Below are 12,713 nucleotides of genomic sequence, written 5' to 3'. Positions count from 1 at the left end.
TCAGCAAATATAAGTATATTCTTTATTATAACAAAATGTAACTCATACATGAGCAAATAACATACAATGTAATCATATAAGCTTTGTAACATAATATATATCTATATTATAATTTTATGTTAGAAAAATACAATTTGCTTTGTGGGAGTGTTCATTTACAAAATACTATTTTTATATTGTCATCAGAAATGCTCATCAACGCATGACGAACGAAAATACAAACATATTACACTAAATGCATACACAAGTGTTATGTTTATCAGAATGGACCATATATTAAGCTTTATAAAATGATAGTCTAAAATGATATGGAGTGATATTTAACACGATCAGCGTTTGATATTTCTCAGTTCTATATAGATTTTTCCATGACTACAATAGTAACTCTAGTTATCTTCATCATCCAATCAGCGACATGTGTATTAGTATATGAGCGGACATATTTAAACCCCAATTTATGGTACAGGGCAATGGCAGCTGTTTGAGTGGAGGAGGTCTCCAAAACAACCTTGGACATCCCACGCTGCTTGCAGAAGTCCAGGACTGCCTGAGTCATTCTGGATCCAAGGCCCGTCCGGCGTATCGCAGACGAAATAATCATTCTGAACAATTCGCCGTACCTCTCTGCACCGTTTTTCTTGGCCACCACAGCCACCATACCCACAACCTTCCCGGTGGCAACAGTCTCTGCCACCCAGAAGCAGTCGTCTGGCTGGGCCATGTAGCTCGCCTGTATGTCCTGCATGTCCGCCTGGAGCCTGCCCCTGACATAGTCAACATACAACTTGTGGCAGCAGTAGTAGACTAGGCCCGCCCAGCCAGACACAAGCACAAGGGCTCCTAAACCGGAGGCCAGGAGGTAGCCAGTGACGCCCAGACCCAGGGAGAAGCACAGATAGAGCGGGCTGCTCATAGCATTCTTAAAACTTGGCCAGATGTGCTCCTGTATGCCTTGGGAAAACAGGGACCTGACCGTCTCCTTGTCAGGGTCCTGGTACCTACGAATTCGCAACTGCATGTCTACGTGAGGGAAGGAAATTAAAAATAAGTCCGATTTGTGAGAAATTATGGTATGGACCCCTTTAAATATTTCAATGCCCAATTAGGCTCTATGGTTATCTTTTATTGTGTGTGTTACACAAGTCAAATTCAATATGAATGACGCATAGAATAATGCTTCAATTAAATACATAAACAAAGTAGGCTAGAATACATTCGTATAACAAAACATGGATTGGGTTTGAGTTTCTGTCGTGAATTTGCATTTAAGGAATTCATTAACATCCCAGCAGTGGCTCAATGCTAGTCGTACGCGTACTAGGTCTAAAAGGCCTACAATTGATACAAATACAAGCTCTACTTTTGTTGAGTGACCCGGAACAAAAGTTATGCAGGCCAATGATCATTCGAACAAATAACAAGTTCCCTGCAAATTAAAACAAAAGGCATTACTCACTTTTAAATAGTCTGCAATTCCACTATGCGTAAGAAGTAAACTTCATGGGATAACGGAGTGGATTTCTGCTGATTCGGTGGCCGTTGTTCAAAGTGCAGAACAAAATAACCTGTATCCAAACATGGGGGCGTAGAGTAAACGTAGACCTATTAATGAATAACAACGACGTATACTCAGCTTTGTCGAGAATGAATTCATGGTTTATATTCCCCCCCCCCCGCCATTCTTCTCTCTAAATAAGCCACTCCCATTTGCCACTTTGCCACTTTGAGTGAATGTTTTTGGTTGAAACACGATTTTCTTTCACTATTATTTAATAGTAATTTGTCAAATGTTCATAATACTTTGTAAAGAAAACATATATTTACACTCATATAGGGCCTAATTGCTTTATGGGAGATTAACAGGAGTTGTCTTTAAAAGAGACATGATGTTTTTACTAATGATCTGTTCATGATCTGTAGCCTACAACATGTTTGGTATGTCACATGCCTGTTGCAAATTTACATATACATATTTTTTAGTTTCACTGCAAGCAGCAGGGACGTAATAATAATATGTAATAGGAATGTAATACAATACACTATTAAACAATATTTACAATAATACAACATTTATGAAAGGCTTAGGGTTAGACTTGACATTCGGGTAAACGTTTCCATGGTAACAGCGAGCTCGACTAATCAAAGACGTCATGTTACACTTTAGGATGATGGAGTGTTGTGGTTTCAAATGACATCGCGTTTTTCTAACAACTAAAAGTTCCCTTCTTTAACTTGTGGCTTCTACATGAGCATATACCATTGTTTCACAATAAAACGGCTCGTGGTAAGTATAACTTGGATGGTTACGAAACAATGGTTTTTAATCAAAATATCTATGGGGAAAATGAATGGGATTTCTACTTCTGGAACCACACTGCTCTACGCTCTATTGCATGACATTTGTTTTAAACTTTCACATTTCTTCAGAATGCGAATAATGGGGCCTCAAAACTTATCCTCTGGCCCTGCCAAAACAAAACAGAAGAAAACAGAAACAGAGCCGAAGTCGGGATTCTTGTGAACAGTAGGTGGTGCAGAAGTTGCAATGTTAATAATTGTTTGGGAGCCAATGGGTTTCATCCTCTTACCAAGCACAGCATTGTTATTGTGTGTCCCAGTTGCCTTGGACGCCAGCCTTCCGAGTTGCACTTGTGACTTAATTTCCTGTCTCGTAGCACTTATAGCGTTCCCGTTCGTCTTTGTGATAGTCTCTTGTAAATGTAAATGTCAATTTATTTGTAAAGCACATTTAAAAAACAACAGTTGACCAAAGTGCTAAAAAAACAAAACAAAAAAAAGATAAAACAAACAACAATAAAACAAGTAACAATCATACATTTGAGATGACGATAATAACAGTAGCAATAGTAATAATAATAATGTCAGTAATAACAATGATAATGTTGGCTAGACGTTGCCAAAAAAATCAATGTACAATCAGGATCAAAAGACTAAAAGATGTGATAAAGATGAGGTAAAAGAAAGGTTATGCTGAATTAAAGGCAATAGAGTAGAGATGAGTTTTAAGATAAAAATAGCACAATAACACAACTTTACATAGTATTGCACGCACAGCAGTGTTGGGGAGTAACGGAATACATGTACCGGCGTTACCTATTCAGAATACAAATTATAGCTAGCTGTATTCCGTTACAGTTACAATTTTATAGGCAACACCTATGCACTTAGCAGCAAATTATATAAAATAGTGCACTTTCAGGGAGACTTGGACCTAACACATTCAGCCAGTTTGAACAGAAGAACACACTAGAATAGGCCTGTTTAGTAAGCAGGATTTGATGCCGCTTTCCTACACTTATAAAATGCAATTCAATGTGGAAGTAATCCAAGTATTCAGAATACAATACTCAGATTGAGTGATGAAACGGAATACGTTACATATTACATTTTTGGGCATGCATTTTGTATTCTGTAACTGGATACATTTAAAAAAGTATCCTTCCCAACACTGACGCACAGCAAGACCGTGCAATGGATACATTTATGACCGGAATAAAGTAGCAATGTAATCAACTGTGTATAAGATAATTTAAAATGACCAACGTGGTACAAATACAAAGAAAATAAATCTCTTGACGGTCGCAGCGATTTTGTTGAGCACGTCACCACTGAACTCGGTATTCTCTCAGAATTCCGACCAAAAGGGGGCGTGCCTCCGTGAAATGCCGCAAGAAAGCTGGGAGATTTCTCCACTTGCAACTCGGAAGGCTGGTGTCCGAGGCTTCTGGAACACACCATTAGGCCAAGTAAAGTCTGGTGCTCCGACGATAGAACGATGCCACCACACTGCTTGAGCAGTTCCCAAGGGGTAGAAGGCGTAGACACAGACCGTCAGGATGGCAAGGATTTGTTGTGCTGTTAGCTAAGCTAATTGCAAAAGCCAGTGCTTGATATAAAATGTAGAAAGAAAATGTTACATATTATAACGGCTCTAGGGTGGGTTGTGGGAGTTAAATTTTGTTAAATGTCGATGTTGTGATTGGGTTACAGCCTACCATAACGTGTTTGTTAACCAACCAATAAAAAGGGTGTTGATGTAAACAACCAGTGTGGTTCTTGGCAAGTGAAAGCAGGGTTGCTACATTTTGTGTCTGAAGTAAACAAAAACAAACAGAACGAAGCAGAAGTTGTGACTTGGCCGCACTCACTGGCAAAAAGTAGTTTATAGTAACAATGGCAAGACAAGGCAACATTATTCATGTAGCACTTTTCATACAAGAGGCACACTCGAAGTTTTTCACATAGAAACATCGTCATACAATAAAATGAAATAATACAATTAAATAGATAAGTAAAAGAAAACAAAGGCAAAGTAAAAAAAAATGCATCGTAGAAGTATTAAAATAAAATAGATACGTAAAAGAAAATACTTTTACTCATAATTGTACTAATTTTGCAATACCCTAAAGTCACTACAAATGGTTTACATTAAAAACAGTAAACAAATCGAGTAGCTATTCTGTAACTGACTGTTTTTTTGCATTTCAGGTCTCTTACTGCTGTGAGCTGTGAACATCGGTCCCTTCATACAGGACACTTCTACTTATGATGTCACTAAGTCACAATATGCTGTCAGAAATGGCTTGTAATGGCTAATCACACTCACACCTGGTAGTATAATAGGTTCCCTTAGGTTATTACCCTATGGGTAATTGTTGTTTAATTGTAGGTAGCTCAATGTCCATACTTTGTTACAGAATATATGCTACATGAACAACATATTTATTTTGTTATGATCAGAAGGGTTTCCCTTGTGTATCAAATGTATCTTAAGAAACACCTCTAGCCTACAAACAACACTACGATCCCATGACGCTTTAACACACACAAGTTCAATGTTTGTTGGATTGAACATTACACATAAACTATTTTCTTTAAATAATGTTTAACAAGATCAACAAGCTGTTTTTCACTGACTATATATTTTTTTCCATCACGATATACGTAGCTCTATTTATCTTCATCATCCAATCAGGCAAATGTGTCTTAGTATGTGAGAGGACGAGTTTAAACCCCATTTTCTGGTACAGGGCAATGGCAGGCGTTTGACTGGCGGAGGTCACTAGGGTAACCTTGGACATCCCACGCTGCTTGCAGAAGTCAAGAACTGTCTGGACCATTCTGGATCCAAGGCCCTTTTGGCGTGTCGCAGGCGAAACTATCATTCTGAACAATTCGCCATACCGCTCTGCACCGTTCTTCTTGGCCAACACAGCCACCATACCCACCACCTTCCCTGTGCCAACGGTCTCTGCCACCCAGAAGCAGTCGTCTGGCTGGGCCATGTAGCTCGCCGCTATGTCCTGCATGTCAGTCTTGAGCCTGTCCCTGACATAGTCAGCATACAACTTGTGGCAGCAGTAGTAGACTAGGCCCCCCCAGCCAGAAACAAGCACAAGGGCTCCTAAACCAGAGGCCAAGAGGTAGCCAGTGACGCCCAGACCCAGGGAGAAGCACAGGTAGAGCGGGCTGCTCATAGCATTTTTAAAACAGGGCCAGATGTGCTCATGTGTGACTTGGGAGTACAGGGACAGGACTGTCTCCTTGTCAGGGTCCTGGTACCTACGAATGGTCCACTCCATGTCTACGTGAGGGAAGGAAATGACAAAGAAGTCAAAGAAAGCCCAATTTAGTCCAATGTTACATTAGTCAAAGGCAATATATGAATGACATGCGTAGGATAATGATTAAATAAATGACATAAACAAAGTAGGCTAGAATACAAAAATGGAATGGGAATAGGTTTCTATATAATTTCACTGCAAAATAAAAAAGGCATTACTTACTTTTAATTCGTTTGAAATGCGCGTGAGGCAGATAGCATAGCCTTATTTTTCCACCCTGCACAAGAAGTACACTTCGAAGACTTGGCCTCCGCAGAGTTATTTTCTAACTTCGGTGGCCGTCAATTAATCTGTCGTATAAGATTCTTATACAACAGGTTCCCAAACAGGTTATTTTCCAGGTGTATCACTGCTACGTGCTGAGACCAGTGTTAGACAAAAAGACAAAAGATGAGAGACAAAAGATGCTGTTGCGATTATGGTAGTAGAGGCATTAAGCACACTTTATCACTCAGTTGAAATAATAATGATAATAATAATGATAATAATAATAATAATAATAATAATAATAATAATAATAATAATAATAATAATAATAAACAGGGATTAGATCTGTGTTGTCTGAAATGAAATATGTAATTGTTTTAGTCCAATATTGTGACCAGTGTAATTAAGTATTTTTTTTGTAATACACAATGAAATACAGAACTGCTTGAGATAACAAGTAAGTTTCTCTCTGTGTTGCGAGGCCCTTCCGCTTGGCCTCCCCAGAATCGTCTCGACACTCTTGCCATTGTGATTATACTTGCCCTTCATAGCGTTTGTCTTACCACAAAATTGCGCTCAAGTTAAATTTTTGGTCTGCGCATGGATGCTCATCACAAAAATGAGATGTGAGAGTGAAAGAAATGCTGTTAGGATTGCTGTTAGACCCTCATATGTCGACACCTGTAGCTTAGATTCTCCAAACATGTTTTATTAGTTCATTCATGTGTTTGTTGATTATTATACAAATTGAATAAAACAACCAACAATATAGTTTAGTGGTTCTAAAATGGGGGTTCTTGGACTCCTAAGGGGGGACTTTGGAGTATTACAGGGGGTAGGCCTACTCTCATAAATGTCGGTTTCAGCTTTACATCCTCTGACCCTCCGCTGGCGTTTTGCTTTTTCTGTGGGGAGAAATTAGCCAACAGTTGCATGAAGCACAGGCCCGTGTTTCTCGCTAAATTGATGAGTACTTGCATCCTTGTAATGTTAATGTTTACATATATACATATATATATATATATATATTGCACATACATTATTCATGTTAATTAAAAATAATAATCACCCAAAAATGTTTAGTGCTGTAAAGGGGATACTCAGCTGAAATATATCTTAGAGGGGGTATAGTAGTAGAAAAGGTTTGGTCTGGTCTAGCTGACTGTCTGGTTGACCTCCTGAGTTTGAATTCCTTTTCCTCATGAGTCAGCTATTGAAATGTGCTTTGCTATTATGGTTGACAATAATAAGTACATTTAAAGTAAGAAAATTTTACACCTTTTGATTAAAAGCATCGAACATTTAATTTAATTTTAAGAAGCTAAAAATTATCAGAATGAAGAGGCTTTAAGTTCGGATGAAAAATGCTTGAACCCACCCAGAACGTGAGGCACTTAATCTTAATGTTTTACTGGATAACCTATCTGCTAGCATTGGTTAAACTCATTAATCTCCGTCCACTGTGCAATCCTCAAAAATGCCAACAGCCAACACTATGAAAGCTTTATTAGAAGAACCACCCCCAGTCATACCTGGCTTGAGAACACGAAACCACTTAAGATTACGATTCATCACGGCCCCTGTGGCCTGGGCGTATCACACAGCCTTTGTTGGCTCCTCATTTGTTACCGATGGGCAGGTGGGTCTTCTGTTTATACAGTGTTCCAACAAGCTCAACCAGCCTTACAATATTGTCTCAGTTCCTAAACCCTAGCCAGCGTGTTTTTTGACTATACAGGTGGCATGCCTAGGGCCATTGTTTGCTGTTGTGTGTGTGTGTGTGTGTGTGTGTGTGTGTGTGTGTGTGTGTGTGTGTGTGTGTGTGTGTGTGTGTGTGTGTGTGTGTGTGTGTGTGTGTGTGTGTGTCAAGCAGGGCCCTGCTCGGTCCTGAGTAGGTCTGTCCCAGCCTACGTGAAATTCAACTCAGCTGTGAGTCACATCGCTTCTTCTTGTCACAACCTGTAAGGTTTATGTTTTTTTGCTGAAGAAGAGCGCATGGGTAAATACATTCTGCTCATGCTGAAAACCAGCTCTCTCTTCTCTGTTGAGGGTAGAGCAGCAGCAGGTTGGGTACAATACGATACAATATACTATACTTTATTACTTTATTTGTCAGTAGGGCACTGAAATTCATTTTGTGTCCCTGGGAAGGCCCCTCAAAACATTTAGGACATACAGGTAAACATGGTACAAATGACACATGACATGACAGCACAGCGATACACAAGCAGCACAGATGACAGATTAGGCAAGCACAGGTGTTAACCGGAACCAGGCAACCAGGCAGTCCAGAATGCTCTGAATTACAGAGGTAAAAAATAGAAACATAATTTGGCTACTGGCCCCAAATGATTTTAGTCTACGGAGAAAATAAATGCGCTGCTGTATCCTTTTACCAAGAAAATCTATGTTCTCATCTACCATGAAACCTAAGTATTTATATGCAGAAACATGATTAATTTCAACATTGTGGATTTTCACTTTGAGTAGTGGGCAGGTTGGGGGCTTACCGAAAATAATTTCTTCTGTCTTCACTGAATTAATAATAAGGGCGTTCTTGTCACACCATTCCACAAACCAATCAACGTTTTTCTGATACAGCGTGGGATTGTCAGTATTTTTCAACATAGTCGATAAGGTGGAGTCATCTAAGTATTTTAACAGAGACTGGTTTGTTACCGAGGAGGTGCAGTCTGACGTCTAGAGTGTGAACAACACAGGTGAGCTATTGCACCCCTGAGGCACCCCTACGTTTGTTATCCTGGGAGATGACAGTGTATTGTTAACCTTGACCAGCTGGATCCTATTTGTGAGAAAGGAGAAGTACCAGAGTATAAGATGGGGGTTGATCTGCAAATCCAAAAGGACTCTAAGTGATGGGCGCGTTTCCACCGACCAGTGCGGTTAGGTCTGGTAGGATTAGGTGCGGTAGGTGTAGTACAGTTCAGTGCGCTTAGGTGCGGCTCAGTTACAGCTCGAGTTTCCGGTGCCGACAGTATCCCGCCTCCTGCGCCGCCTGCCGCGCCCCGACTGCCGCGCGCCGCCTAAAGAGGGGCTCCTCTCCAGGCACCTCTTCTTACCGTAGGTGGACCTCTCTGAGGCCATCAACATTTTTAAGGCTGGAGTCCCGGACGTCGAAGACGAAGACGACCACATCGAGGTGGACAACGACGCCTCCTTGGACGACGTCTTTGCGGACTCTGCGTCCGGGTTCTCCCACTCCAGGGCTTCCACCGCCATGGTCAACAAAACGGTCGAGCAAACACATTTTTACAGAGACTATCAACATCAAGAAAGCCACAAGGACAAAGTTCACCCAAGGGTACTTACAATTTCAAAACCAACACGGCCAAGTCGGCGTCCAATTTGCCTTCTTATTCTTTCGGTTCATGCTATTCCTGAAAAGCTTGCCCAACGTTTAGTCGTGTCTGGCCTCTCTGTCGGTCAGTCTCCCTTTTCTCTTCTTCTGTTTCTCTGAAATTGGGTTTCTCTGTCTCTTTTTAGTCGGCTGATCCATGATGAATGTAACAATCCCTTCATTACTTTATATCGAGCCGGTTCCGTGTTTGATGGTCTGTAGTGCCGTAAAGCAATTTGTTACTTCGCGAGACCCGAGAGAGTGGGCGGCGGGTTGCCGGTGGAAACTTGCATGTTCCCTTTCTCCGCCAAGATGCGCTAGGGGGACTTGAAACAACGACCAATCTAACCAAAAAGTGTAATAGGACCATCACAATGACAATTATATTAAGGTAAATTAAGCCAAAAAAGTTGCATAGTTCCCCTTTAATATCCTCTCGCCGGCTGGCGAGTTGGATTTGACTGCCAGTATTTCTCTCCCGCCGTTTTTCAAATGAGAAACGGACTAGAGGGGTTACTATTGGCGATTTGGACTCCATAGCTCCGCCCCCGGTGGTAGCGGACCTAATGGAAAACGATAGTTATGCTATTACAACTCTAGTTCTATGATTGTAGGCGTAGCCGTCTAGTTTCCCACCTGCCGTACCCTCCAAATGTTGAAAGAATAGCGTGGAGGATGAACAGCGTTATGCGCCGCCTTATATACATGGTGCCGTGGGAAATGTGGGCGGTGCCCACGTTGATTGGTGCATAGTTGAAATTTTCAGTGCGCGCGAGCACGTGCACGGGAAAAGCCCTGTCGCACGGAAGGGACGATTCTGTCGACCAATCAACGAACGGCGTGTTTAGCTCCAACTTTTCGGTACCCTTTCAGACCACTTGGTACCCCAACGGAGGAGTACTGAAAAATAGGTACAGCTAATCGCTGCTAAGTCCGTCCCGACCGCTTAATCGCACCTAAACGTACTGCACCGCTTGTGGAGATGCACCGTATATATATTGCCAGACACGACAGACTTGTGGAACACATTGCTGCTCAGATTCCCTGTGTGGCGGATGAGAAGATCGTTAAACACACTACTGTACAGTATGAATGGAATAACTCATCTGCAAACACTTTTTTAGGAATTCCAAACACACCAGATATTTTAATCAAATCTCAGAGTTCCAAAACAGTTAGGCTATTTGAGGTTTCATGCGCATTTGAGGAATGTTGCAGACCCTAAAATATCAATCATTGATATCAACCATTGAAAACCTTGGTTACAAATTTCAACTTATTGTGCTAGTGTTGGGTAGTCTAGGGCATTTACTTAAGTAGGCGACCCCTGAACTTTGAATTGGGGGGCTTTCAGAAACAAGAGCCAAACAGTTAGTAAAGCACTGCTCAATTTCAGCAATTATAGGAAACATGAGATGTTTCTTTTACCTCTGAAATTGTATAACACATAACAATGTGCTGATCTGTTTAAATGTGTTGGATCATAAAAACAAAAGGATTCTTATTGAAATTCGACTTATTTGACTGGTGGAATCAAATATTTAAAGTATATTAAATGTGTGTATTTTGTTTTGTCTGAATGTATTATGTGAGTGTGTGTATGCATTATGTGATGTGTGTGTGTTTGTTTGAGGGGGAAGCGTGGAGTCTCAAGAGGAGGGTGTCGTAATCATGGCTCCCGTTTCCTCTGGCAGACTCAGACGCCCTGCCTGAGCTGTTCAGCCTGCGTCCCCGGCCTTCTGAGCAGTTCCGACTAGGCTGTCGTCCTCCTCAACGGCTTCTCTTCCGTCCCCGGCCCCCTCAGCACTTCCTCTGACGTCCTCACCCTGCTGGGCGGCTCCCCCTAGCGTCCAGCATCCAGATCGTCCCCCTAGGTTCATCTGCTCCGACCCTTTCCAGCACCCAGGGTGCACAATAGGGTTTCATTTCTACATTGGCGGTCACCAAAAGGATTTCTTGGACATCCATAGGAAAGACCTGATATTGATAAATGTCTTTGTACTGCAATGTAGTCTTTTGGCCAGTGGATGGCGAGACCCTGGATTCCTGTATTCCTCGTAGTTGCCTTTTTAATATCTTTTAATGTTCTGCATATTTTTCAACCATTCTCAAGCCTTCTTTGAATAAGGTAAACTGATTGACCTCATTCAATGTCATTTTCAAAAATGAGAGATAAGTTATTTTGCCTGATATTAGCTTCCACTCCTTCTCAAATGGACTGTATGAAATGGCTTTCCAACTTAGCCAGAGCCAGTTTCAAAAACTAAAATTAAGGAAGGATGGCCACCATAATTTTATACACCTTGTTACGACCACATGGGTATGATATTGATATGCGTCAAAAGTAGAATAAGGAATAAGTAAAAAATGACTTGACTGGGTCTTTTTTCACTGACTTTTTTTTTTTTTTATCACTCACTGTCTGGCAATTTGGTTTCATGTTTGTTGCATGGTTATGGATATTCCTTATGATATTTAGTATTGCATAGTAAGGATGTGATGTCTTAATTGTATCAGCTAGACAAACATAACTTAATAATCGATTTGACAATCCACGGTTTGTAATTCGTGCTTTCTGTGTTACTACTTGTTATTGTTGTTATGTTGTGACTATGTGTCACTGTTCTCACCATCATTTTGCTTTTTTATGGTAATTACCTATTAGATAATAAGGTAACGTTAAAAGGTTAGAGGGACTGCATAATTAAACAAAGAGTAACATACTGTATATGGGGTTTCAGGGTGCCATTTAATTATTGTGTGACTGTATATGGTCAGCCTACTGCTGAAATAATTGTCAATGTTGGTGAGGTGTCACCAGTTGGCGATGTGGGTGGGAGGGTGGGGCCAGGAGATCCTTTAGCCCCTGACAGGGACGTGGTTGCCCAATCCTCTCCCACCATCTGCTGGATGGGGTAGGGCATAACCTCCTTGTGGAGTGGGAAGGCTCTTCCATGGCTTCTCCTTGAGGCTGTCTCACTTAATTACACTTTAATAGGCTCCTCCACAGCAGAGTAGACACTGATGCAGCTTGGGTAGTTCTTTCTTTTTATATCTCCATTTCATAATTTGGAAATTGAATGTCCGTGAATTGTGAGATCCCTTCCCGTTTGCCCCTTGGACATTATGTGTCCAAGGGGCAAAGGTGTTCAGCATGAGGAATTGGGCAGTGTGTCTGACAAGGAAATGGAAGAGATCCGACTGTCCTGATGATCTCTCTCACTACCTTCACCTCCATTATGTCAACAGCCAAATCTGCCTTCTGCTTGACCAAAATCAACCCCTCCAGCTCCAAACCCAGGAAACTGTTTTCCATGTTATTTTTCCTCCTCACCCCTCCCCTTCCTTCCTCACTCACAGCTGAGGGCTTTGTTACCTACTTTACCCAGAAGGTGAAGGGCTTCATCTCCTCTTTCACCCCTGCCGCCATCCTCCCTCCCCATATCCCTACCTATGTTTTACCCACCTTGTCCCTCTCTCCTCCGAAGATGTCAACAGAATAG

The 12,713-nt window shown here is 41.4% G+C and overlaps 1 protein-coding gene across 1 annotated transcript; it reads right to left on the bottom strand.

The window, feature by feature from the left end:
- LOC307083669 (uncharacterized protein) lies at positions 1 to 5,603 on the bottom strand (the record flags this gene model as incomplete). The annotated part of the gene is made up of 3 exons (XM_079747621.1): positions 1 to 1,080; positions 2,453 to 2,465; positions 5,025 to 5,603. The coding sequence occupies 3 exons, from the start codon at positions 5,601 to 5,603 to the stop codon at positions 353 to 355; spliced, it is 1,320 nt and encodes a 439-aa protein (XP_079603747.1). The 3' UTR covers positions 1 to 352.
- Between the last annotated feature and the right edge of the window lie 7,110 nt (positions 5,604 to 12,713).

Source organism: Pollachius pollachius, assembly GCF_949987615.1.
Source record: "Pollachius pollachius genome assembly, chromosome: 12".
Taxonomy (NCBI): domain Eukaryota; kingdom Metazoa; phylum Chordata; class Actinopteri; order Gadiformes; family Gadidae; genus Pollachius; species Pollachius pollachius.
This window is presented reverse-complemented; position numbering and strand designations above follow the sequence as displayed.